Genomic DNA, 26,809 nt, shown 5'->3' with positions numbered 1-26,809 from the left:
TAGGATTTAAGGCCTGATTCTGCCTCCTTCCTTTCTCCTGGATGTCAGAAATATCTGTGGTAACTTGAAGTGATTAAATCCTTCAGCACGAGGCTGGTGGAGTTTGACTCTGAACATTCCTGTGCACTTGGTAGGTAATTTATATAACACTTTATGTAACAACTCTCTGCCTTTCACCACTTTTGCATGTGCATAAATACATCAACCAACCCTCTTCCTGAGGGGAGAATGTTTTTAAAAGCAGGTGGTCTGGGTGGCTGCAGCAAAAAATAGGTGTTTATTCTGAGGCAGGGCTGATGTAGAGATGATTATTTTGGATGCCCGTGTTCCCAGTGCCAGATATTATGGTCTGGAATGAAATATATGAGACAACCTTAGCCCTGGATGGGAAATGGGAGATAATCCAAGGGCTGGAGCCAGGCTGGGAGAGCTGGGAATGTTCACCTGGAGAGGAAAAGGCTCCAGGGAGAGCTCAGAGCTTAAAGGAGCTCCAGGAGAGCTGGAGAGGGACTGGGGACAAGGGATGGAGGGACAGGACACAGGGAATGGCTTTAGGCTGGAAAAGGTTGAATTTAGGTTGGATATTGGGAAGGAATTCTTGGTTGTGAGAGTGGTGAGCCCTGGCAGAGGATGCCCAGAGAAGCTGTGGCTACCCCTGGAGTGTCCAAGGACTTTTTAAGCCCCTCCTTGCTGGTTTTCCACACTGGGAATGCTGGTGACAGCTCAGAATCCATGGAGCTCTTGGCTCCTGGTGCTGCTCCATGTGCAGGGAAGGTTTTTGTTGGGAGCCCCTTTCCCTGGGTTTGAGAGAAAGGTGGGAAGGACAGGCCTGAACAAGCTTTGCTCAATGAGCTGCTTTTCCTTCCTGTATTTAGAGCTGGTTGTGAGTTTAAATGGAAACATATTTGAATAAAGCAAAGCCTTGAAGAGAAAAGAGCAGGCCCTGGCACTGCTGTGACTAAGCCCTCACCTTGGAAAAGCCAAAGGGGAAAAAAAAAAAAAAAAAGGAAAAAGGCACTGGGAAAAGCCCAAATTCACATTTTAGGGTTATATTAAAAGCCCTCGTTCTCTGTGACATTTGTGTCCTTGATTCCCCCATGAGGAGCCACCAGAGCATCCTGGTGTGGGGTTTTTATCTTCTTTTCTGTTTAGAGCCAGGAGTCTGAGTCTAAAATTCAGGATTCCAACATCCTGGCAGTGCCAGGCTGGAGGTGAAGGCACAAGGGCTGGGTGGGACAGACAGGACAAAGGGCATCCATGGGACAAATCCAGGCTTGTCCTGTGCCTCTGGATTGTCAATCCAACAGGTCATGATAGGGACATTCAGGCTGACCACCTGGGAGCCAATTAAAAATCTGGGCTAATGAGCTCAGTGGGCTAATCCTGCTGGGCCAGGTCTGCTGTAAAGGCAGCTCTGTGGGGTGGACATCCCACAGGTGGGACAAGAGGAAACAGCCTCAAGTTGCACCAGGAGAGGTTCAGGCTGGATATTAGGAGAATTTTTTTTTTTTTTTTTCCAAAAAAAGGGTTGTCCAGTCACAGCACAGCTGTCCCAGGGCAGTGGTGGAGTCCCCATCCCTGAAGGGATTTAGAAGATGTGTGGATGTGGCATTTGGGGATATGGGACAGTGGATGTCCCCATTTGGGGACGTCCTCAGCACTGTGTTGTTTTAAACCTGTATCTGTGGCTCCTTTCCTCCTTAGCCTGGTTTTTCTTTCTTTTATTTTTTTTTTGTCCTTGAAAGCACCTTCCCCTAAAAAAAAAAAAAAAAAAAACCAAACCTATTACTGAAATAAATGTGAATTTATTCCCATCCCCTGGTATTTCCTGGATTCTTCACTTCTCCATAAATAATCCTGAATGATTCAGTGAGTCCATCAGTGGCTTCCCTGGTGACACCAGGATGGATTGCTGTGCTCCAGTGGCTCAGGTTCCCTCCAGTTGTGGGGACAGAACCCCCTCACTCCTCCTTCTCTGTAGAAACACTGACAAGTTCTTTCTTACTCCCTAATTAGCCACACGTCCCTTCTTATTAAAGATTAATTTTTTTTTAAGGCAGTCATTATCTCGGCTCTTCCAAGGATTATTGATTTATTCTTCTTCCTTTTTTTATTAATGGATCTACAACCTTCTCATAATCCATGCAGGGCAGTGGTTTCCCTGCCTCTCTCATCCTCCTTTCCCTGCACCTTTCCCACTCTCCTGCTGCTTTCAAGGCTTTTATCACTCAATGCCTCTCTCTGGGCTTTATTTTCTTTGGGAATCTTAGTGTGGGGCTCCCAAGAGGCCATTTCCAAACATCTTCTGAGCTTGAGGGACTGGGATTTGTTTTCCTGGTGGCCACTTCCAATCCCAGCCAGAGGAGGAAAAGGGGCCTGTGGAATTCCAGTCTGCTCCCTGTCTCAGGTAGGGCTTGTGTTTGTTCTCAGTGTGGGAATGAGATGATTTTCCATCTCTCTCCAATTTTGGAGTCTCTGTAATCCAGGCTGGCTTTTTTTTGTATCTGCAGCACCAAATGCAATCTTGGTTGCTGTCACATTTTGGGATTAATCCCAAATCTAGCCCTTTCCAACCTGGGAGGGTTGCATCCAGCTGTAGGGGCTCAGAGCCCAATGCCTGGGAGAAGGAGTTAACAGAGAAGAAAAGCTGAATTACTGTGTTTTTTCCTGTGTTTGAGGTGAGATCTGAGCTTCCTAGGTGTGCTTTCCTGGCAGCATCCTCCCAGCCCAGCTGTGCGAGTGCTGCATTCCCAGTCTCCATGGTGATGGGCAGGATTTCTAAAGAGCTGCTTTGAAGGAAATGTGAAATCCTGGTCCTTGGACCTTCTCTTTGGTCCTGCAGAGAGCTCTGAGGGCAGAGCAGGGCTGTGTGAAGCCCAAGGGTCTGGCTCTGCTTTGTCCCCACAGTGGGTGACATGGTGGGAGCAGCTCTGCTCGGGAAAAGATATTCCTGGCAGGAAAAAGCTCTTTTTTTTCTCTCTCTTTTTTCAGTCACACAGTGTTGGTCATAAAAAACTTCAGATTAAGAGCTCAGGTCCAGCCTTCTGCCCAGAAGCAGCTGCAGTAACTGAAGGAGAGTTTTCCAGGGTGATTTGGGTTGGAAGGGACCTCAAATCCCATCCAGTGCCACCCCTGCCATGGGCAGGGACATTTCCACTATTCCAGGCTGCTCCAAGCCTCATCCAATTTGGCTTTGGACAGTTCCAGGGATCCAGGAGCAGCCACAGCTTCTCTGTGGGCCTCCCCACCCTCCCAGCCAGGAATTCCTTCCCCATCTCCCATCCATCCCTGCCCTCTGGCAGTGGGAAGCCATTCCCTGTGTCCTGAGAGCTCCACATCTTTCAGGCTGCCTGGAATCTTCCAGAGGCTCCTGGCTGAAAACACAAATCCAAAGTGATGCTCTCCAGGGATCTTTCCCCCATCCTGTTGGAGGAGGAAGAAATGAAGCAGAAAGAAAGACCAAGTGATCCATATTTTCCTCTCCTCCTTCCTCCTCCTCCTTCCTGCTGCTGTGTGAATCCAGCAATCTTATTAAAAGCAGAAAGCATAAAATCAGTGATAATTACTTATTGTCCCATTGCTGGTGAACAGAGACGAGATATTGCAGGTGGGTAAGTCAGACGGGCAGAGCTGCTGTTTCCTGGAGATGTGAGGAGGGAGAGGGAGCTCAGGGAAGGCTGCTGGGAATGCTCAGGTCCCTGAAATGTGTTTTGCTGATGGTTCTGGGCATCCTCCTTTACACACAACATCTCAGGAGGTTTTTAAAGCATCACTCTCAAGCTCAGGTGCTCAATGCAGAACACCAGCTTGAAAGCTCTGGCCAGGAGCAATGCTGAGTGAAACACTGAAGAGAATGGTTCAATGCTGAGTGAAACACCAAAGAGGATGGTTTAGGAGAGCCCACATCCCCCTAAAAACATCTCAGACAAGCAGAGAGGGAAGGGCTTGCTGTGTACTTGGAGTCCAGGTCGGTGGTGATGGGTTTTCCCGAAGAGATGATAGTGACGACATGCAGGGATTTATTTGGTCAAGCCCTTCCTTTGATGGAAAAGCTCAAAGGAGAATACAAAAACCACCCCAAAAAGGTGCTGTGAGCTGTCCTGAATGTTGGGAGAATTCATGGCAGCCCAGCCTCAGCTGGAGGGTGGTGGTGGTGTGGGGCACCCATGGATTGGGTCAGTTGCAAACCATGGAAAATGGGACCTCAGGAAAAAGCAGCAAGCTGGGCATGCACTGAGAGGAGGAGAGGAGCTTGGAGGGGGGATTGGGAGGGTCTTCAGGCCTCAGGCAGGCTGGTGGAGGCTCTGTGTTTCCATGGGTGCAGCAAGATGTTTGGCACTTCAGTCCTAGCAGTGGAAATGTGGTTAAATTGGCCCTTTTCCCACTTTGGGATTGGGAATTCTGGCATGTGGGCAATGGCCTGAATGAGTGCTAATGACCTCAAATACCATCTCCTTCAACAGGGATTAGCCAGTATCCCATCAGGAGTGGGAAAGATGGCCTGAGGATGATTTGATTCAGATTTGAGCCAAATGCAGGCTGTGATCATAAAATCATGGATTGGTTTGGGTTAGAAGTGACCTTAAAAGTCATTTACTCCAACCCCTTCCATGCTGATGCTGTTTCACTCACACCCCAGGCTGCTTTTCACAGTGGCAGATGGTTAAGAGGAGCAGCCCAAAGGAACACAAACAAAAATCCACATTTTGTACTTTTGCAGAACTTTGGATGTATCCAAGGTAAGATTTAAGTGGGAGAGGAGAGACTTTTTGTTTGGCTCCTTCCCTCGGGAAAGGCAGACAAGTTTTTGGGGACAGCAGCCCATCCTTGGAGGCTGCAGCACTGAGGATTCATTGGGAAATGGCAGGAGATGAGTGCAAAGCCCCTTTGTGGGGATGCTGGAGGATGTTTGTGCTTCCCTCCTGTCCAAGGGGGATGTTCTGTGTGTCCACAGCCAGAGGGAATGAGATGCCATCTCCCATCTGCGCCTTTGCAAACCTCCCCTGAGCTAAATCCATGAGTAAATTGTGTAAAATCCCAGTTTTGGGCAGCAGCCAAAGAGGCAGAGGGCTGTGAAATGAGGAGCTGCTGCTCAGGGGCCAGGCTGGGATGGTGCAGAGCCGTGGTTTGCATGGCCAGGGACATCCTGCACGGGGCTGCTGCGGCTGTGGGACCTGCCTGGTGACAGCCAGGACATCAGCCTGGTGACAGCCAGGACATCAGCCTGGTGTCTGGAAGGTGGAAAAAGGACTTCTGCCTTTGTGGGAAGCACAAGGAAGCCTTTTGAGGCCTCCTGAGACCGAGTGCCCACCCAGAGCTGGCACTGGGAGAGGTGCCCAGTGTCACCCTGGTCACCTGTGGCAGGGCAGGAGGGCGGTTCCAGACCTCCTGGGTGCCACATCAGGGACAGGTTCAGGAGGAAGGGGCTCCCCTGATCTGCCTTTTGTGGTGGGACTTTGTAGGATTGTGGAATCTCAGAATAATTGAGTCGGAAGGAACCTTAAAGCCCATCTCATTCCACTATCCCAGGCTGTTCCAAGCCTCGTCCAGCCTGGCCTTGGACACTTCCAGGGATCCAGGGGCAGCCACAGCTTCTCTGGGCACCCTGTGCCAGGGCCTCCCCACCCTCCCAGTCAAGAATTCCTTCCCAATATCCCATATAACCCTGCCCTCTGGCAGTGGGAAGCCATTCCCTGTGTCCTGTCCCTCCATCCTTTGTCCCAAGTCCCTCTCCAGCTCTCCTGGAGCCCCTTTTTGCCCTGCAAGTGGCTCTGAGCTCTTCCTGGAGCTTCTCCAGCCTGGACACCCCAGCTCTCCCAGCCTTCCTGGTGACCACCCAGCCCCTGACAGCCATAGGATGTGTTGTTCCTTTCCCCTATTTCCTCAGTGACTGCTCAGAAGTGGAGAATCCAATACAATTTGCATTTCTAGGCAATTAAATGTCAAAGCAAAGTCAAGATTCTGGCGAGCTGTCAAGGCTGTTTATGACTGAGCCTGGCTCCAGGAGCCAGATGGTAATTAAAGGCTGTAGGACAAGACAAAAGGGTGGTCAATACACTCCCTGCAGGAGGAGGAATTGCCCCACAGGGCTCTCAGCTCTGGGTTAGGGCCAGGACTGAGAGGGGGAAAAAAAAATCATTGTTTATGCAGTTAATCAGGTTTAAATTTAACTCCAAACAATGTAATCAGATTTAAAGACTTAATGCAATAATGGGATGGGAGAGCTGAAATGTGAGCAACCACTGGAGTGGGGAGGCACTAATGGGATTGGAGGCAGATGGAGCAGAATTTTGAGGCAGAAAGCAGCAGATCTGCACTTTGCACATTCCTGGGTGTTGGGCAGTGCCTGGACCACCAGCACTGCCTGGATGGAGATGGAGGAGGAGATGCTTGGTGCTCTCATGCAGTGGTGACCACATCTGGGTATTCCTGTGCTAATTCTACCCCAAAAACTGGGTGTCCCCCACCCCCTGACAGCCTCATGCCCTTGTTTTGTCCACAACTCCTTTTTTCTGTACAGAACACAGATCTTGACCCGTGAGATCATAACCTGAATCTTTGTTTCCATGCTTTTTTCATCCACCATGGAGAAGAACTGTGTCTAAGGAGACAGTGTTTGCCTGCTGGGACTTCCCTCACCAGTTGCAGGAACATCCTCCAGATTTTTTGAGTGAAAAGATGCAGCAGTACTTTGTGTCCTTCAAATGCAGCAGGACTGTCTTGGTTTGGAAAGACAGGTGTCTGCCAGGGAAAAGCAAGAGCCTCCCTTGGAATGGAGAATGCAAACCCCCTCCCTCTAAATTATTATAATTTTGAATATAAGGGGCTTTCAGGAAAAGATATGGGAATAGGAATAACAGTTCTTTACTAGGAAAAAGAAAATTAAAATGTAGTAATACAAAAAAGCAAACAAACAGAAAGAAAACCCTGACAGAGTCAGAGCACAGCCTGCCCCCCTGTTGTTGCTCAGGGTGTTGGTGTCAGCCCAGCCCAGCCCTCCTGCAGGGCCAGATGTGGTTCTGCTGGAGCAGAGATGATCCTGTAGAAGGGCCCAGTGGTGCTGAGCTGGGTCTGCTCTCCCTCTGGGAATCCAGTGCAAACAGGCTGTGCTGCTGTTCCCAATGGCAGGTTTGATCCAGGTGGGAATGCTGGGCTCCTCCCCCTGGGTGGAGCATCTCCCCATGGGCTGATGGAATTGTCTCAGCCCTGCAGTGAGCCTGGATGGGCCATGGACAGCAGAGATCCCCTGGGGGGAGGATGGGCCTGGAGGGATAAAGAAAACACCTCCCCAACCATTTCCAACAAATGGAAATAGAATTTTGGTTACATCTTGCATTGCAACCCAAGACAAGGATCCAACCCCTCTTCTAGCCCTGACCTGATTGGAAGTGCTTTAGGTTGGAAGGGGCTTAAAGCTCCTTGACCTTTTCTGGCAGTCGTTCCCCCAGTGCTCATTTGTTCTGCATAAACAGAAGCATTTCACAGCAATCCCTGAGGAGCTCATTTTCTTCTGGATGAACTCAAACCCTCTGGCATTCCTCAGGCCTGAGGCAGAGGGCAGGTCAAGTGGAGCAATGGGTTTTTTTCAGGTTGCTGAGGAACAGAGAGAGATTTGCTGTCTCCAGGATATAATTGAGGATGGCCATGACACCATCAGTGTTTCACATCCTCTTTTTCATGGTGTGGGAATCCTTGGGAAGAGCTGAGATGCTTGACCATGGCTCAGTGTTCCCTGAGCATCGTGTGAAATTCTGCTTTGGTGTTTGTCATGGAGAGAAGCTGCTCTGTCTCTAAATATATATAATTTTTTTTTGTCTCTAAATTCTAAAACTGATGGGAATTCAGGGCAAGAAACACAGAATGGTTTGGGTGGGAAGGAATCTTCAAGATCTCATTCAATCTTCAATCCTCATTCCATCCCTCTGCTCATTGCAGGGACACCTTCCACTATCCCAGGCTGCTCCAAGCCCTGTCCAAGGGATGGAGAGACAGGACACAGGGAATGGCTTCCCACTGCCAGAGGGCAGGGATGGATGTGATATTAGGAAGGAATTCTTGGCTGGGAGGATGGGGAGGGCCTGGCAGGAGGTTCCCAGAGAAGCTGTGGCTGCCCCTGGATCCCTGGAAGTGTCCAAGGCCAGGTTGGATGAGGCTTGGAGCAACCTGGGATAGTGGAAGGTGTCCCTGCCATGGCAGGGGTGGAATGGGATGGATTTAAGATTTATTTAAATTTAAGAAATTTAGGCAATTTGGCTTCCTGCTACCCTGAGAAGTGAGATGCACCTTACCCAGAGCTGCTGTCCTTGCCAACATAGAACCAGCCCTGAACAAACATCCAGGAGGTGGATTGTGGAGTTCCCCACGGGGCTGCTGCACCGCTGTTGAGGAAGTCAGTGCACAGCAAATATCAGGAATAATATTGCTCATTAGTGCCAGGTAATCAAGATAATGGATCCAGTTATAAGCAGCCTCAGGAAGCAGAGTTCAGCTCCTGGAGGAGGTCAGAAGGAACTGGCTCACCAAGGATGATCTGCCCCATCTCAGGCAGCCACTGAAAGAGCATTCCTGTTGTTCTTAAGAAGCAACAAATTCATTGCAGAGCCTTAATTGGAGAGAAAGGCCCTTAATGGAGGCAGAGCTGCCTTTCCTGAGCAGCTGCTTAGCAGCTAATCCCCCCCAGAGCTGATCCCTGCTCCTTGTGGCATTTCCCCTTCACTCCTAAGCCCCAGAGCCCTGGATTCCCCTCACCACGGGTGCAGCAGACAGAAGGGAATAGGTATTAAAGACTCAGCTGGTGTCCTGAGCTCCAGGGTCAGCTCCAAGGGTTCCCTTTGTTCCCCCAGCACTGCCCTATCTCCCTCTGGGTCACCCTGCCAGGGTCCAGTGGCCACCTGAGCCAGAGGTGAAAATTCCAAAACCAAGTAAAAATAATGAAAGTGAATGGGGTGACAAGAAGTGCAGGGAAATGGACCGAAGTTTGCCCAATTAATCCTCATTGAAATCGCAAGATTTCGTTCCCTTTCCCGAAATTCTTCCTTTTAGGAAAGGGAATGAAATCTTGAAATCAGAGAACAAAGTCTAACAAACACTCTGGAAAGGAGATATGATCAAAAACAGTGCAATTAAAAAAAAAAAAAAAAAAAAAAAAAAAAAAAAAAAAAAGAGAAAATTTGCAAATGGAGTGATTACAACCAAAAGGACAGTGGAGTGGCTCACACAAAAAAATCCCAGTCAGTCATTTCCAGGGACATCCCAGGGCACAGCAGAGAGGGAGTTGCCTCTGCAGGAGGTTTGGAATTAAATATGAGGGAATGGAGGAGGCTGAATGAGAAAACTGGACCAGAAGGATGTGGAGCTGCTGAAGTGAGTCCAGAGAGGGCATGGAGCTGCTCCAAGGGCTGGAGCCCCTCTGGAGCCAGGCTGGGAGAGCTGGGAATGTTCCCCTGGAGAGGAGAAGCTCCAGGGAGAGCTCAGAGCCCCTGGCAGGGCCTGAAGGGGCTCCAGGAGAGCTGGAGAGGGACTGGGGACAAGGGATGGAGGGACAGGACACAGGGGATGGCTTCCCACTGCCAGAGGGCAGGGCTGGATGAGATATTGGGAATTAGGAATTCTTGGCTGGGAGGGTGTGAAGAGGCTGGCACAGGATGCCCAGATTTGCTGTGGCTGCCCCTGGATTCCTGGAAGTGTCCAAGGTCTGGCCCCTGCAGGATCCCAGGACACCAGGACCAGCCCTTAGCAAAGTTTGGCCTCTTCTTGCCAGGGCTCAGATCCCCAGAAAAGCCAGACTCATCATGGATTTGGAATTCTCTTGTCCTGATTTTCCACCCTTGATGTCTGTGTGCAGGGCTGCAGCACTTCCTCTAAGGGAACCAACCAAATTGTCTCTCCCACAACGTGGAGAGTGAACCTCATCACCAGCTCACTCAACAAACTGATATTTGGAGTTTTTACTTTCTGTCCTTACCTCATTTGTCCCTCTCTGTCCCTGTGGGAGAGCAGCAGCTCCTGGTTGAGGTTTTTCTCAGCATCCCTGTAAGAGATCCTGCAGTTCTGCCTGTGCTTTCAAAGGGATTGTGTCAGGTGTTGGCAGGGAGAAGCTGAGATCGTTTTCTGTTGATCATTAATGAAGCAAAACCAGGAATTAATTGGGCAAAATCAAAGGGCTGTGGCGAGGTGCTTACATTTCTTCTCTCTAAAAAATCAAAGCTAAGACTAGATCCTATATCAAAGCAAGGACAGAGAATCTTTTAGTACATCCACACAGGCAGGGGCAGCCCAGGACATTCCATAACTCTGATATTTGTTCAGTCCAAAATACCATGGACAGCTAAGAAAGTCACATCAGTGATCCACACTGAGTCTCCCTGAGGCCAAAACTGCCCTAGGTCAGCTTCAGCCAACCTGGAAGGTTGGATTTGATGATCCTGGAGGTCTCTTTCAACCTTTAATGATTGCAGGATTCATCAGGTTACAAGGAATCATCCCAGAGCAGCCCTTTTCCAGGGGGATAAGCTAAACCAAGGCTGATCCCACTGCAGTGCTTGAGGTGTGGAAGGTCACTGATGGAATCTGATAAATTCATCTGGTGTCTCCATGGTTTTGGAAGGCTGTTCTCTCTCAGGCCACTTGGGTTTGTGTCTTCTGCTGAGGAAGCTTTGCCCCTCAAAGAAATGGGCTCTAAGAGCAGGAATGTTGGAATTTGGGGATTCTCCTCATCCAAATCTTGCCGAGGAGTCACTGCAGGCTGCAGAGCACCAGCTTGGCCTGGCCTGGGAGCCAGGGAATGGCAGGTTCAAGTGAGCACACGGATTCCCAGCAGGAGCAAAACGCTTTGCTGTTCCATTTCAGCACTGAAAAAGCAGCCTGTGACCTGTCCCTGCAGCATCCCAGGCATTGCAGCCAGGCCCTCATCCACATGGCTCCTGGCAGGAGGTCTTGTTCTTTCACAGCTCTGACATAACTATTATGTGCCTCAGAATCCATGCCAAGAGAAGAATTGCTGGGTTTTAACCTAAACCTCCTGCTTCCAGCAGCGTCCCCAGTGCAGGGCTTGGTGACCAAATAATTTTTAAGATGTTTTAAGTCTCTTTTCAGGGAGCACCCCCAAACCTGGGGGCTGGTCAGGGTGTAGGGTGAGGGGCTCTGGGCAGCCAGCTGGGCTTAGGGGAGTACAGATGGATGACACACACTGCGACTGCTGCAGGATTGTCACCGTGACCAGGCTGAATAAAACACTAAATCCAGCAGGAATCCAGCAAGGCTGGGAGCAGGCAGAGCACCGTGCCTGCCCAGGGCCAGGGGGATCCCACATGGGAGGCAGTGAAAGGGTTTGAGTAAGGTCATGCTTGAAAAGAATCTGTCCTTGTTTTATTTCCAGGCTGCAGCTTTTGAATCAGTCCTGCCTGCTGAGGGAATACAGTGCCCTTGTGTCTGCCTGAACAAAGCCAGGCCAGGGCCATCTGTGCACCCCAGTGACAGCACATCAGGGCTGGGGGCTCAGCTCTGGCTGGCTATTGCCAGCAGCACCTCACAGGGACTTCTGGGCACATTAAGGAAGCAAAAAAAATCCCTCAGACACGAGGCTTGAGCCCAGAAATGTGTTGCAGCAGCCCTCTTGGTAGAGGGTGAAAATGAGCTGAAGCACAGACTTCTTGTTAAACACAGCATTAAAAGAGTCCTGGTTTATTCCTCTTCACAGCTTAGTCATCTTAACTCCAACTATTCACTGACTCTGGCTGCAGCAGCTCCTGCTGTAGGTTTCCCTCTGACTCTGGTTGTTTCCTGCTGAGCTCTGAGTGCAGGGATCAGTTTGCAGATTTTGACTGCAGGCTTTATCCAGCTAGACTGTGACTGCAGGGATTAGTGTGCAGACTGTGACTGCAGGCTTTTACCCAGCCAAACTGTGACTGCAGGTTCCAACAACAGGCTCCAGCTGCAGACTGGGAGGTTTTCTCCCAGCTGAATTCCCCACTGCCTCCATCCTGGGCTTGGTCCCCAGTCCCTTCTGGAGCAGGATTTCTCACTGCCAGCTTTGGGAATGAGAGTTTGATGTGTACAATATGGGAAAAGGTGGGAGGTAGAAAGGAGGAAAATTCCCTGTGCACAAAACACAGTCTGTGTCCCCAGGGGTGCCCTCAGAGGGGTGAGGGCTGATGCTCTGCACCCATCCTGCATCCCAAACCCACCCCTGGTATGGGAAAGGATGGGCTGGGAGTCCTTGAGGTGTCACCACCATGGAGGTGACACGTCCCAAAGTGTCCCCACCTGGGGTGTCCTCCCTCCTCAGGTCCTGCCTGGGGTTTTCCCAGTCTTGCATTAGCAAAGGACTACATCTTTTCCCCAGGAGGACCCACCAGGTTCTGGGATTACCAGGAGTGGGTGTAGTGTCATCCCTCCCTCATGCCCAGTGGCAATAACAATCCCCTGGGCAGATGCCCCAGAGATCCAGGTTGTGTGGAGGATCATCTTTGCACATCCCAGCTGCTCTTCAATCTATGGCAGGGACAGCAGGAACATCCAGCCCCAAGGCACACTTCCCTCATGGAGCTGCTCTCCCAGGGGCTATTCCACCTCAGGATTTACATTTCATCTTCCTCCTGCACAGCCCAGATTCCCTGGCGTAGCTGCACTGAAGGAGGAGAACCAAGTCTCCTGTTGAGTGCAGTGGGATCCATTCCTAAAACTTCCTTTTTCTCCTATAATTTGCACCCAGGAGCTCTGCTCACAAACTTGGCTCTGTGTGTCCTTCTGATGACAAGCATGGACTGATCCCTCTGTTGCTTGATTTGCATCTTCCTGGCAGGCTGGGAGCACATCTTCATGTGGGAAACCAGGAAAGCCTGAGCTGAAGCCATGTCAAGTTGGAAGAGGGATAATTCAGAGCCATGGCCTGTTCCTGTCACCTCCTTTGACTCAGAGTGACAGATATTTGCAGCTGAGGTCACAGAATCACAGAACCAAGGAATGGTTTGGGTTGGGTGTTCAGGACCGTCTCATTCCATCCCACTTCTACCTAGTCCAGGTTGCTCCAAACCCCATCCAACCTGGCCTTGATGTGGAGAGGAACTGGGAACAAGGGATGGAGGGACAGGGAATGGCTTCCAACTGCCAGAGGACAGGGATAGATGAAATATTGGGAAGGAATTCCTGGCTGGGAGGGTGCCCAGAGAAGCTGTGGCTGCCCCTGGATCCCTGGAAGTGTCCAAGGCCTGGCCTTTGCAGGTTCCCAGGACACAAGGACCAGCCCCTCCAGGATCCCAGGACATGGCACTGTCTGACCCTCACATCTCAAGGGGCAAGTTCAGCCCAGGCTGCAGCTTCTGGTTTCTTTCCTTGAATCCAAAAGTCAGGCACTCGTGACTGGAGGAGCCAAAAGCCAATTAGCAGCAGTTAAGCTTCATCAGCTTCCTGACTGAATGCAAGTTTTAATTAAACATCCCATTTTTTAATTAGTCAGGCATCACGTACTAGAGGGCTGGCCTCGAGATGCAAAGGCTGCAGGTCCTGTGCTTTAATTAAGAGAAAGACTTGCATGAGTTCAACTCCAGCATCTGTGACAGCTCCTCATCCTTTGGAGGGCAGAACAGCTGGGAACAGCTCCTTTCCCTGCCACGGCATTCCTCTCCTCTTTTACTTCCATATGGATGCTCCAGCGGAAGAAATGGCTGGGAGGTGACTTGGTTGGGAGGAGAGGAGAGACAGGGGCTGGTGGCAATGCTTGGGGTGCCAGAGCAGGTGCCAGGAGCTCTTTTGGGTTGAGTTTTGTTGAGTTTAATGTTGGTTGACAGCAGCTGAATGTGAGCCCAGGTGGACAAAGAGACCAAAGGCACTTGGTGTACCAGCCATGGTGTGGCCACAGGAGCAGAGCAGAGATTGTGCCCTGTGCTGGCTCTGCTGAGACACCTCCAGCCCTGGGAACAGTTTTGGGCCCCTCATGGAAAGGACATGGAGGGGCTGGAGCATGTCCAGAGAAGGGAACAGAGCTGGGGAAGGGTCTGAAGCATCAGGAGAGGCTGAGGGAGCTGGAAAGGGGCTGAGCCTGGAGAAAAGGAGGCTCAGGGGGGACCTTGTGGCTCTGCACAACTCCCTGACAGGAGGGGACAGCCGGGGGAGGCTCCAGGGAACAGGGACAGGAGGAGAGGGAACGGCCTCAGGCTGGGCCAGGGGAGGTTTAGATTGGATTTTAGGGAAAATTTCTTTCTGAAAGAGTTGTCCAGCCCTGGCACTGGAGTCCCCATCCCTGGAGGGATTTAAAAGCCATGTGGATGTGGCACTTAGGGACAGGGCTCAGTGGTGGCCTTGCTGGGGAACAGTTGAACTCCATCTCAGATGGCTTTTCCAACTTTAGCAATTCTGTGATTTTATGATCCTGCTTGGTGCCAGAGCCTGCAGACAAGCTGGGGTTAGAAATGGGACCAACTTCTTCACCCCTGCTGGTGTCCAGCACCAGTGAACTTGATTGAGGCTTTTCCTGCTGTTCCAGATGGAGCTGTCACACCCATCCAGCACCCAGTGCCCCCAAAAATAAACCCCAGCTCCCTCCTCACCTCAAATTCAACGTGCATGAGCTCCATCACTGACAGCTGGGCTGTACAGGAGGAAAACCAGAGCAGTCCTGACGATGCAGTTAAAATGATTCTTTTCTCTGTTTCTTGGAGCCTGCTCAGCTCTGCTGAGCTCTTCTGCACCGGCTGCTCTCATCCCTGTGCTGGGCCAAGGGAGAATCAGAGAGTGACAGAAATCCCTTTGTCAGCCGTGCCTGGGAAGGAGGAGGGTTATGGAACTATTAACGAGCACAAAGAGAGGACAGATTCTCTCCTAAGTGCTCTGGGGATGGAGAGATTTAAATGCTCAGCTCCCATTAATGCTAATGCGACTCACAGAGGTCTCTTCTTGCTGCCTCAGAACAAGAGCACCGAGAAAAAAGAGAGCAGCTTTCCACAAAGAATAAATTCCCTTGATTTTAAAGCACCGGTAAATGGGATTTTTCTTCATTTCACACTCATTAATTTCCCTGCCTGTGCTAGTCGAGGGCTCAGCTCCACTCCAGCACATGGAGCCCACTGGGTGATCCCATGGATGGTGTCCCCAGAGCAGAGTTCTCGACCCCAAAAAAGCCACAAGGATTTTATTGTCACATGGAGCTGGAGAATTGAAGGATTCCAGGTTGTTGCTGCAGAGAGGGGAAATCCTTCCAGCGTGTGTCAGGAATATTCACAGCTCTTGGGGAGGACTCCAGGGCTTAAAGGGGCTCCACGAGAGCTGGAGAAGGATTTGGGACAAGGGATGGAGGGACAGGACACAGGGAATGGTTTCCATTCTGGGAGATTCTCAGCGTGAGGGGTGTGATGGTTCTGGCTTCCTTTTTCTCTGCTGGGGTCGGGATTAGTACACAGAAAACATAAATTTAATGTTTGGACTTGGATATGTATTATTTATCTATTTACAGACTCACAAGCCATGAGCTCTAACTAGCCAGGTAGGGAAATGAGGCAAAATGGAGTCTAACTCTTTCCAAGGTTATTTAAGTGCTAATTACCCAATAAAGGGGTGACACCTGTATTATTTATACTTTTGACCCAATAATGACCACCCAAGGCCCACAATGCAGACCTTTTTCACCTGGTTACAGAAAACCACCCAAACCCACGAAGAAGAAGGACTTACACAACACCCCAAATCCTCCATATTGCTTCACATATATCACTAATACTAAAAACCCCCAAATTCTCACTTTCCAGAATTCCAACAGAGGGGGGACCCATCCTGGAGCTGGGAACGAAGCTCCTGTTGATGAAAAGCCAAACCTTGGAGCTCCTGTGTCCAGTGAGCAACCTGTGCCCACCCACATGAAAGAAATGGCCTTAAAATCATGGGAAAATTACATTTCCCAGACCAGATAATGCCCCTCATTGGAAGCATCAGGAATATCTGGAGCAGAGGGAAGGGCTGGAGAAAGGAGGGCAGTGAGACCACAGGCAGGGATGCTCTGAGCTGATGGACCATCTTTTTGGGGGGCTCTGAGCTTGTTGCTGCACCTTGTGTGAAGGAACTTCCATGGACAACACACACACAGAGCTCTTAGGAAATTTTAAACCCACATCTAAAAAGCTTTCCCATCAGGAAAGGCTCAAAGAATTACGTTGATCTAAAGATACCCTTTATGAAATGCATGTTAATGGGGAGGAAAAAAAAAAAAAAAAAAAAAAAAAAAACCTTCTAAAGACTTTAAAGGGAAAAAAAAAAAAAAAAAAAAAAAAAAAAAAAAAAGAAAAAAAACCACCAAACTCAACATGCTGCAATTTTAATGAGGAGCTTGTAAACACAACCAACCCCTGCTGATTTTTTCCCATTAATTGCTTGTGTTATCAGGGACCGGGGCCCTGCAGCAACACAGCTCTCAGCAAAACACCTTGCTGGGCTTGGGGCACCTTCCCAAATCCAGGAGGGCTGAGGAGGGTGATGGAAAAGGCAGGGCTGGGTTGTCCCTGCAGGGCTCTGACCTTGGCTGGGGGAGGGAGGAGGGATGGGGGGACCTGCTGAGCTGACTTTGCAATCCCATTTTTATTAGAGATGCATTCCCTGATTAGCTCCACATCCTAACGACTGGGGCACTGATAAATTACAAAGGAAATGCAGGAACCACTTGGGTGAGATTAACATTTCCTGGGGAAAGCAGCAGCAGCAGCAGCAGCCAGGTCATTTTCTGGGCCATTATTTTCTGGGCTATTAAAGGGTTGCCAGGGCTCTCCTGTGTAGCAGTGCTGGGTTTTGTTCTTGATTTTCAGCCCAGCACCACCTCAGCAGAGCCCTGCTCCTCCTCTCCCATCTCACTTCTCATCTCCTGCACTGGGAAACCCAGTGCCCACATCCTGATCCCTGGCAGGATGGACACAGCAGATTTTGGGAGATTTGGGGGACATCAACCACCTTCCCAAGGTCCCTTCTGTGTCTGCCTCAAAGAAAGATCACCCCCCCAAAAAAACCACCTCAAAACCCACGGGGTGTCTGCAGCCAATTTCCAGCCCACAAAAAGAGGCAAAATCTCTCCCAGAGGAAAATTGCTGAGGGTGATTTGCCGGGCTCTTGAGATAATCCACAGGCTGCTGGAGATAATTCCAGGCTGCTGGAATCACGGCAGAAGGGGGAGATGGGGAAGATTCCTGAGTGACTGTTCAGAAAGTGCCACAGAAATGAAAAAGCATTTGATGAACATAATGGTTGTTATTGCCAAGTTCTGCTGCTCAGCCCAGCACAGACCAGGGGGCTGTGGGAGTGTTCCCACTCCAAAGGGAGAAGGAGCAGTCAGTATTTTGGAGGAAAACCTTTCCCTTCATTTTCAGGAGGGTTTGGGTGATTTTCTGTCTGACTCGTGTGGCCTGATCCCTGTTCCCAGCAGACATGGATCAGATCCTACAGAATTTTTGGGATTCCCTGGAGCACACAAATCCAGGGGAGGGAGCAAATGGCTCACTGGGAGAGCCAGAGTGGATGTGGCTTGTCCCTGATCAGCCAGGGAAGCCTGTGGAGGAGGAGGACACTGAATATCTGCTTCCCAAAGCCAGGGTATCTGAGCTGATGGTTCACCCTTCCTGTTCTGTCCTTGCACTCAGGCACACCCTGGTGGGATGCTGAGGGCCCATCCCCAGCCCAAACCCCACACAGTCCAGGGGGATGGGTGAGCCCTGGACATGGAAATGACCTTGTTCTTTGCTTCCCCTGCAGAGCCAGCTTTCCCAGGCCCTCAATGGTTTGTCAGACAGAGCCAAGGAGGCGAAGGAATTCCTGGTCCAGCTCCGCAACATGGTGCAGCAAATCCAGGTATGGAGTCCCCAGGCTGAGGAACTGCCCCTTCCCACCAGGATGAGCCATTCTCTGTCCCTCTTCCCAAGCTTGGTTTGGTGGGTGCTCTCCCAAAGGAGCCCACACCTCACTTTCCATAAAAAACCCCTGTCCCCTGCCGAAAACTGCTGCTGGAGGGAACAGCAGAGCCCTGAGCCCTTCCCACCTCTGCCATGGGTGGATCCAAACCTGTTCCTCACCTGCCACCACCACATTTTCCATGATCCAAGGAACTCAGGATCCCACATCCAATCCATGATCCCATATACAATCCATGATCCAAGGCCCTCAGATCCTACATCCAATCCATGATCCCATATCCAATCCATGATCCCATGTCCAATCCATGATCCCACATCCAATCCATGATCCCATATCCAATCCATGATCCCATATCCAGTCCATGATCCCACATCCAATGCATGATCCAAGGCCCTCAGATCCCACATCCAATGACTCATGGGTGGCAGTGGTGCAGCCAAACATGCAAAAACGACCCATGTGGCCCCATGAACAAGGAAAACCCAGTTTTCCAGCTGGGCTGGGGGCATTCCCTGTGCTGTGACCCCTCTGTGCCCCACAGGAGAACAGTGTGGAGTTTGAGGCCTGCCTGGTGGCCCAGTGTGACGCCCTCATCGACGCCCTCAACAGAAGGAAAGCCCAGCTGCTGTCCCGGGTCAACAAGGAGCACGAGCACAAGCTGAAGGTGAGCTCAGAGAGCTTCCAACTGGGTGGAAATGAGGACTGGGATGTTGGTTTTTTGGGGAGGTCACTCCTTTTCCACATGAATTCCAGCTTGCTGCAGATGCCCAACGTACTCACAACATGTCCAGCACAAAGTGCTGCTTCCTCCAGGTGCTTCCCACTGAATTGTTGGGCTCATTTCTAGTCCTTGGGTCAGCAGAACCATGTGTACAGCGTGGGAAATGACTTTGCTCCTGTCCCATGTTGCTGCCAAGCTTCTGGAATGATCCTGCAGGATGCTGAATGCTTGGAACTTCTGCTGAAGTCCTTAGTGTCATGAGTTGTCACCAGGAGCAGGACTGACTCTGATTTCTCTGATTTCTGAGGTTTTTGGTGCTGGAGAGCAGAGGTGCAGCCCAGTGGGCTCCTGGTTTGTGTCATTCCCACTGTCACCACACCTCATCTTTCCAGCTGATGTGGGGCTGAGGAGGGAAGCAAAGGACAGGTTTCCCCTGGGAGCACGGGGGAACAGGTACAGCCATGTCCAGAATTGCTGGACAAGGCCATCAGTGCTGGAGTCCAGCTGAGGGATGTCCCACCCACATTTGTGATCACAGGATCCCTCTCCTGAGGTCATTTCAGTGTTCTGCCTTTTGGGTCTCCTGGCCTTGCTTTGGGCCACCCAGGAGGCTGCCAGAGGGATTCCTGGACCTGCCCAAAATGAGGGTGAAGGCCACCAGTCCTCCCTGCCTGCACACCACGGGCAGCTCGAGGGCATTTCCACGGGGACAGGGACAATGGCAGCTCTGTGGGACTGAGCCCACCCTCATTGCTCATTGCCAGCAGCAAAGCACAACCCCAAACAGCCACAGCACAGAGGGGACCCCCAGTGCCTGGTGGGCTCCCTTTCCCTCAGCCCCTTCAGGCCATGCTTAATTAAACTCTCACAAAGCCAGGCAGCACAAAGCAATTCCCCTGCTCAGCACAACCCACAGAGGCCTTTGGCTGGAGGAGTGGATCTGCATCCCACTGCTTGTTCCTGTCCTGTCCATGGATCTGATCCCACTGCTTGTTCCTGTCCTGTCCATGGATCTGATCCCACTGCTTGTTCCTATCCTTTCCTATCTTTTCCTATCCTATCCTATCCTATCCTATCCTATCCTATCCTATCCTATCCTATCCTATCCTATATCCTGTCCCATCCATGGGTCTGTATCCCACTGCTTGTTCTGTCCTGTGGTCTCATCCCACCCCCATCCACCCTTGTAATCCAGCTGGGCTTTGTCATCAGCCAGGCCTGGTCCTTAAAACAAGAAACAGTCCCTGGGTTTGTGGCTGGACTCTTAAATTCTCCCTGGAGCCTCCCTCCCTGGAGCTCCTGCAGCTCCCCGTGCCATGGGAAGGGCAGGAGGGGCTCTGAGGTGCCCAGGCAGATGTGGCACCTGAGCCTCATCCAGTTAGAATCAGAATCATGGCATGGTTTGGGTTGGGAAGGACCTTAAATCCCATCCAGTGCCACCCCTGCCATGGCAGGGACACCTTCCACTACCTCAGGCTGCTCCAAGCCCTGTCCAGCCTGGCCTTGGACACTTCCAGGGATCCAGGGGCAGCCACAGCTTCTCTGGGCACCCTGTGCCAGGGCCTCTCCAGCCTCTCAGCCAAGAATTCCTTACTCATACCTCATCTAAACTTCCCACTGGAGTGGGTGAAGCTGCAGTGATTTACTTTGCACTCTGATTTACTCTGATTTACTCATCGTTTACTCTGATTTACTCATCACTCTGAGATGACCCTGGCCCATTTCCATCTGCAAATAAGCAAGAGGTCACCTCCTGGCCTGTGCTTTATGTGGAATTGTGACAAAGGTGAGTCCTGCAGTGATGCTTTGGGAAGGCTGACCTAGAACAGAGACTGGACAGAGCTGGAGAATAAAATAGATATTTATTAAAAGGCCTTTAAGGTACACCTTGGGCAGGACAAGAGCCTGGCCAGGGCTACACCCAAGGTGGATCCAAAATGGTCACAAAATGGACACAAAATGGACAAATGGTCAGGAGGTCTCACACTTTTAAAGTTTTGGTCCATTTGCACATTGGGGTTGAATTGTCCAATCCCAGCCCCAGGTGGTGCAGTCCCATCCTTCTTGTTTTCTCCCTCCAGCCCAGCCTTGGTTGTGCTCTTGGGCCTGAACACTTGTCCCAGTTGTCCTTGGTGTGCAGCAGGAAAAGGATTTGTTTTGTGTCCCTGCTGTGTGCAGAGCTGAGTGACACTGACTGTGAGCTCAGAGCTGCCCCCCTGGGCACCACAGACACATCAAATACATGGGAGATAAAACTTAAGGCATCAGCAGGACTGTGGGGCTTGTCCTGGGTGATGTTCCCACAGCACAGGACACTTTTGGCTGCTGATTTATGCTGGAAACTTCCCCCTTTCCCACAGGAGGCCTGTCCTGTGTGTCCTCTTGTCCCTGCCCTGTCCTGGAGCATCACCCTGGGGGATGAGTGGTCACAATGAGCCCTGGCAGTGCCAGGGAGCCCTTCCAGAGCCCAGCTGGTGGCTCCAGCAGTGTCCTGGCTCCTGTCCTGTGTCCCTGAGAGCTGCTGCTCCTGCCCAGTGGGATCTCAGCCATCCTGGCAGGGAGGGAAGGGGAGAGGGACAAGGGGACAGAGCCAAGCCCTGGCACAGGGCCACAGGCACCTCTGAGGACACAGCCCAAGTTCCCAGCCCCAGTTCCCATCCCCGTGGGGCTGGAGCCTGGATTTGGGGCTGGCCTGGCTTTGGGAGTGCCCTGCTTTGCCCTGACACACATTCCCTGGGGACAGGCACAAATCCAGGCCTGACTCTGGGCCAGCACTAATTACTCCAGAGCAGGGAGAGGCTTTTGAGGACACCAACTCTTGGAAAGGACATCTCCCTGCCCTTCTCCAGCCTCCCACTGCAGCCAGATTCAGGATTGACAACCTGGGCTTTAAAAAACTTCTGGAGGAGCACCTGGGCCAGCTGCACCTGCAGGACAGAGCTCCTTGTCTGTCCCTCTCATTGCTGCTCCTGGTTTTCAGAGGAGCAGTGGAGTCTTTCCTGAGGGATGATGTCCTCCAGCACAGGCAGGTTTGTACAGGGGACACAGAGTGTTGTCCCAGGAAGAAATCTCTCCTGTGGGTGCACCTCCTGAAGCTCTCAGCAGCATTCTTGTCCTTTTCCCAATCCACTTTATCCAGCCTTCAGGCCATGGGATGCCTTTGTTCCATGATTTCTCCAGGCTGCTTTGGCTGTTCAAATGCAGACAGCATTTGCCACGTTTCCCAGGAGAGCAAATCACACAGGAAACACTCACCAAGGGTTCCTGTCCATGGCACTGCCTCTCCAGAGGTGAAATGCTGCTCCTTCTTCAAGGCTGCAGCCAGGATTTTCCAGTGGAACCCGGTGTTCCCCTTTGGATCTGCCAGCACAGCAGCTCTGCTTTCCCCAGCTCCATCCTGAGCCTCCCCTCCTGAGTCACCATAGAAACACCCACCTGGAAAAAGCTCTGGCTGTGGGATCCAGCACAACTCAACCCTTGCCAGGGTCTGTCCTGGCGAGTTTTCCAGCTGGGATTTTTGCCATCTGGGTGTTCAGCTCCATGGTGAAACACAGGACAACTTGCAGGTGTCCCAGGGTGAAAAGGATCCATGTCCTCCTGTGACATTCCCAACAGGACTCATCCCAGGCACTGGGAAAGGTCAAATGCCTTGAAATCTTTTATCTACCCAAGTACTAAAAAAAAAAAATAAATTAGTAAGACACTTAAGTAGAGCTGAGTGGAGATGTGACTGCCTTCTAGGAGCTGTGTTAAAATTAAAATGTAAATTATAGTTAATGTCATCTCGAGGAAGAAAAGCTCTTGAAAGAGCTGTCCTATTTTAAGGTCGTGATGCACTCCTGTGAGTGCACAAAAAACTCTTTTTATAGGCTGGAATTAGCAGCCAGGTTCTGCTTGTTGCCTTATTTAGCACTTAAAGCATGGAAAATATATTATTTCTCCTTTAAAGCCACAAAGCCCCACTAGATCCCAACCAAAAATCTCTTTTTGCAGTTTGGTGCTGGTGAAGGCAACGTGGAGTTCTACCATTGGCTTTTCTGCTGTAAAGATGATGAAATTAAATTGCTGTTTTATGCCATGGATCTCCAGATGGATGATGCTGGATCCCTGAGGGAATCAGAGTTAGAGAAGGGACAGAGCTGCAGCTTTGGATTCACCTGGAACTCACTCCCAAACTGTGAGTTTGGAGTGTCTCTAATGCTGCCTCTTTTTTTTTTTTTTTTTTTCTGGTCTTTGACCACCTTTATAGAAAAAAAAAAAAAAAAAAAAAAAAAAGAGAGAAAATCTTTTATTATGTCTTCACTCAGCAAGTGCTGTGTCCTGGAGCTGGTGCCTGGCTGGAGGGAGCAGATGGCAATTCTGCTGGAAATAACTTGGGAAGCTCTACAAATTCATTATCCTGGGCAAACCAGACAGAGATTTGAGGCTGCAAAGAAGATCAGGAGATTGTTTCAGCAATCCCATCTTTGCTGCCTTTCCTGTGGCTTGTGCATTTCCCCACAGAGGGCTCTCACATAAGGAAGGGATGTAGCTTTTCCAGGTGTTCCCAGAGCAGAAAAAAAAAGTCTGGAGATCCAATCTGCAGCCCAACAAGCAGGGAATGCAAAATCTGCCTGTGGTTTGGTTGAGCACAGTCAGGATGTGCTCTAACAGCAGGGTTGGACCCCACAGGCTGGTTTGATCTCATGGTCTGCAGCTGGGAGATCCAACAGCCACACATTTCCAGGAGCAGACAGCTCCTGAGCCCTCTCTCTGAGCAGGAGGAGTCACAGGAAGCCAAAAGGCTCTTTTGCACCCCCTCTGCACCTTCTGGATCTTGCTCTGAAGGGCTGAGTCCCTGCTGAGACAGGAAATCCAGGGGCTTGCCCTCCTTTCAGGAAGGTCAGTGTAGGAGTGGGATCTCCAGGACCAGCTGTTGGCTCTGCTTTGTCCTCACAGGACCTGAAGGGGCTCCAGGAGAGCTGGGGAGGGACTTTGGACAAGGGGTGAAGTGCCAGGACAAGGGGAAATGGCTTTGAACTGCCAGAGGGCAGATTTAGATGGGATATTGGGAAAGAATTCTTGGCTGGGAGGGTGATGAAGTCCTGGCACAGAGAAGCTGTGGCTGAATCCCTGGCAGTGTCCAAGGCCAGGTTGGACAGGGCTTGGAGCAGACTGGGATAGTGGAAGGTGTCCCTGCCATGGCAGGAGGTGGGAGTGAGTGGCTTTTAAAGATCCCTTCCAACCCAAACCACTCTGGAATTGTGTGATTCACCCCAGCAGAGCTGTGCCAGTGCACTCAAGTGTTACAAACTGGCATTCAATGAACTCCCCACTCCAACAACAACAGTGTTTTGAGGCCAAAACCAGCATGTGCAGACCCTGCTGCACAAAAAGCTCCATCTCAGAGCCATCCAGCATCTCCAGAAGCCTCTGGACAATGTCCTGGTCCAGAGGAGCAATATGGGAGCTCCCTCTGCTGCTTTGTCCCCCCTGCACAGGGGGTGCACTGGCTGCACCCCCTCCCCAGCTCCCAGGTTTGCTCCAGCCTCCCTCTGCCACAGCCTGGAAACAGCAGGCTGGGATTGCTAAAAGCAGCAAGGAATGTCTGCTCCTTAAAAATCTGGAGCCGTTTTGGAGAAGTGTTTGATGGCATTTCACACAAGCAGTGATGTTGTCCCCAAGGACAGGGAACAAGGGATGGGATGAGAGGAAACAGCCTCAAGATACACCAGGGAAGGTTTAGATTGGATATGAGGGAAAATTTCTTTATGGAAAAGGGTGTCCAGCCCTGGCACAGGCTGCTCATCAGGAGACAGGAGTCTCTATCCCTGGAGGGATTTAAAATCCATGTGGATGTGGCACTTGGGGACATGGGACAGTGGTGGCTTTGGGGGAACAGTTGGCCTGGGTGGTCTTAGAGAGCTTTTCCCAACCTGAATGAATCTGTGCTCCTAAGCTGCAAGACTGCTAATTCTTTTCTTCCTGCTCGGTGATTAAGTAGAGGTGATTAAATTTTAATTAACCAACACATGATGGCATTGATTGCCCTGCAGGAGTCACCCCCCCCTGCAAGCCCAGGTTCCTTCACTGCAGGAGCCTGATGTGCTTCCTTTCCTCTGCCCATCCCTCAGACAGGAATGCTGGAGGGATGCTGGCAAGGAGGAGATGTTCTCCAGCTCAGAGTGAACATCCCAGCACTGCTGAGCCTGTGGAGCAGCAGGCACTGAGCTCCCAGGGATGTTCATCCCTGTTTATTGCAGCTTTTCCCGTCCTGCTGCAGCTCATCCTCACAGCTCATCCTTGCTGTAACACTCCAAGGAGCTGCACTGCTTTGTTCAGTGCTAGTGGAGAGCTTTGCACAGCTTTTTAAAGCTCTTCCAGAAGTAGAAAATACAAAATCTTCCATGAGTGTTTGAGCACGTTAGTCTAAGAATAAAATCTCTCTTCCCAAGCTGCTCTGCCAGTGTCTCCCAGCAGAAATCCCAGACCTGCAGGATTCACTGTGAAGGACCTTCAGATAAATCCTTGTGGCATCCAGCCTGAACTCTCCTCCTTGCTGTGCTCCAGGGAAGGTCAGCAGAGCCCTCAGGCACCAGTAAACCACACACTGGTGCTGCTCTGCAGGGATGCTGCAATGTGATCCCTTGGGGAAGGAGCTGGGAGTGCAAGAGGTGCCTTAATGTGGAGCCTGGGCAGCCCCAGGCAGAGCTTGGATTTATTTATTTCTCTCCTCTCCCTGGAACTTCCCTCCCTCAGAGCTCAGTGGAGAAAACAAGAGAATTCTGCAGCGTGGTCAATTCAGCTGATGAGCATTTCAAACAGATCCTCAGGGATGAGGCAGGGAGAGGTGATGTGTTCATTCCTCTTGGAAAGAGCAGCTGCCAGGGTCACTCCTCATCCAGGGCTGCCCCATAACCTGGCTGCACTCCAAGGGTGGATAGGGCAGCTGTGGATCTCTGGAAGTTGGTTTTGCTTTGCAGGGAGCTCACAAGCTGCCATTTGGAAGCTGGTTTAATTAAAGGCAGGGCCTTTAATGGAGCTGCCCTCCTGCTTTGGATAATTATGTGTGTTAATGATTTGGGGCTAAACAAACAGGTTGCCCAGAGAGACTGTGAACTCCCCATCCCTGGAAGTGTCCAAGGCCAGGTTGGATGGGGCAGGGAGCAACCTGAGATAGTGGAAGGTGGGGAGTAGGAGGTGCCTGAGTAGGGAGGTTTTATCTCCTTTTCTTCTGTTAGAACCAGGATTAATGTTCAGGAGACACAGTTCATGTTCAGACTCAGATGTTTATTAATTCTTATCTATGTTACAGTCTCACAAGTTGCGAGTTCTGGCTAACAAGGTGAAAAATGGCTCTGTCTCTATTTTTTTCCAAAGCCTTTTAAGCACAAATTGTCCAATTATGAAATGACACCTAAATGATTTTTACTTTTAACCCAATACCCAAACACCCGTGGCCTGCAATGCAGGCCTTTTTACCCAGTTACAAAATACCACCCAGACCCATGAAGAAGATGGTGAAAGAAGAACTCAGCCTGTACCCTAAATCCTCCATCTTGCTTTATATATATTATTATAGTCTAAAGGCTTAAATTCTAAGTTTTCCACCCTGTGCTATGACACACTTCTATTCAAACTCCACACTCACAATCCCAGTGCTGTCACTCAATTTTGGAAGCCTGTTTCACAGCCTCAGGTCAAATGTAATGTTTTGTTGAAGGTCAGTGCCTGTGAGCACAGAAAACCCAAAATTCTCAGTGCCCAAAGTTCCAACAGGGAGTGGAACAAGATTAATTTGGATTGGAAAGAACCTTCAAAACTTTCTGGAGTTCTGCGTTGTTGTTCACCAGGTTTCGAAAGATCTGGAGGTTCAGTGTGTGTGAATCTTGGCCAGTCCTGCCTCCCCCTGTCCCCTGGAGTCCCTGTGACCCTGCTGTCCTTGTCCCCTGCAGGTGGTGAGGGACCAGATCTCGCACTGCACGGTGAAGCTGCGCCAGACCACGGGGCTGATGGAATATTGCCTGGAGGTCATCAAGGAGAACGACCCCAGCGGCTTCCTGCAGGTGAGCCCAGGGCAATGCAGCAGAGCTGGGGGCTCCTCCAGGGAGGATGGCCCCAGAAAATCAAGGATCTGCCTCTAATAAGGGCAGGAACAGGGTCAGGGCAGGGATGTTTCTGGAGCATCTCTGGAGCAGGGATCACAACGAGCTCGTGGCTCTCCAC

The 26,809-nt window shown here is 50.7% G+C and overlaps 1 protein-coding gene across 2 annotated transcripts in view; it reads left to right on the top strand.

Moving 5' to 3' along the window:
* TRIM9 (tripartite motif containing 9) overlaps window positions 1–26,809 on the top strand; it is a gene marked incomplete at both ends in the record, with an annotated part of 58,495 nt that overhangs the window by 13,965 nt on the left and 17,721 nt on the right. For both annotated transcript variants that reach the window (XM_083864448.1, XM_083864447.1), the window contains 3 exons: window positions 17,725–17,820; window positions 18,425–18,547; window positions 26,539–26,649. In XM_083864448.1, coding sequence (XP_083720574.1) covers window positions 17,725–17,820; window positions 18,425–18,547; window positions 26,539–26,649 — 330 coding nt within the window. The remainder of the gene's footprint in view (window positions 1–17,724; window positions 17,821–18,424; window positions 18,548–26,538; window positions 26,650–26,809) is intronic.

Source organism: Zosterops lateralis, assembly GCF_965231275.1.
Source record: "Zosterops lateralis genome assembly, chromosome: 6".
Lineage (NCBI taxonomy): Eukaryota > Metazoa > Chordata > Aves > Passeriformes > Zosteropidae > Zosterops > Zosterops lateralis.
This window is presented reverse-complemented; position numbering and strand designations above follow the sequence as displayed.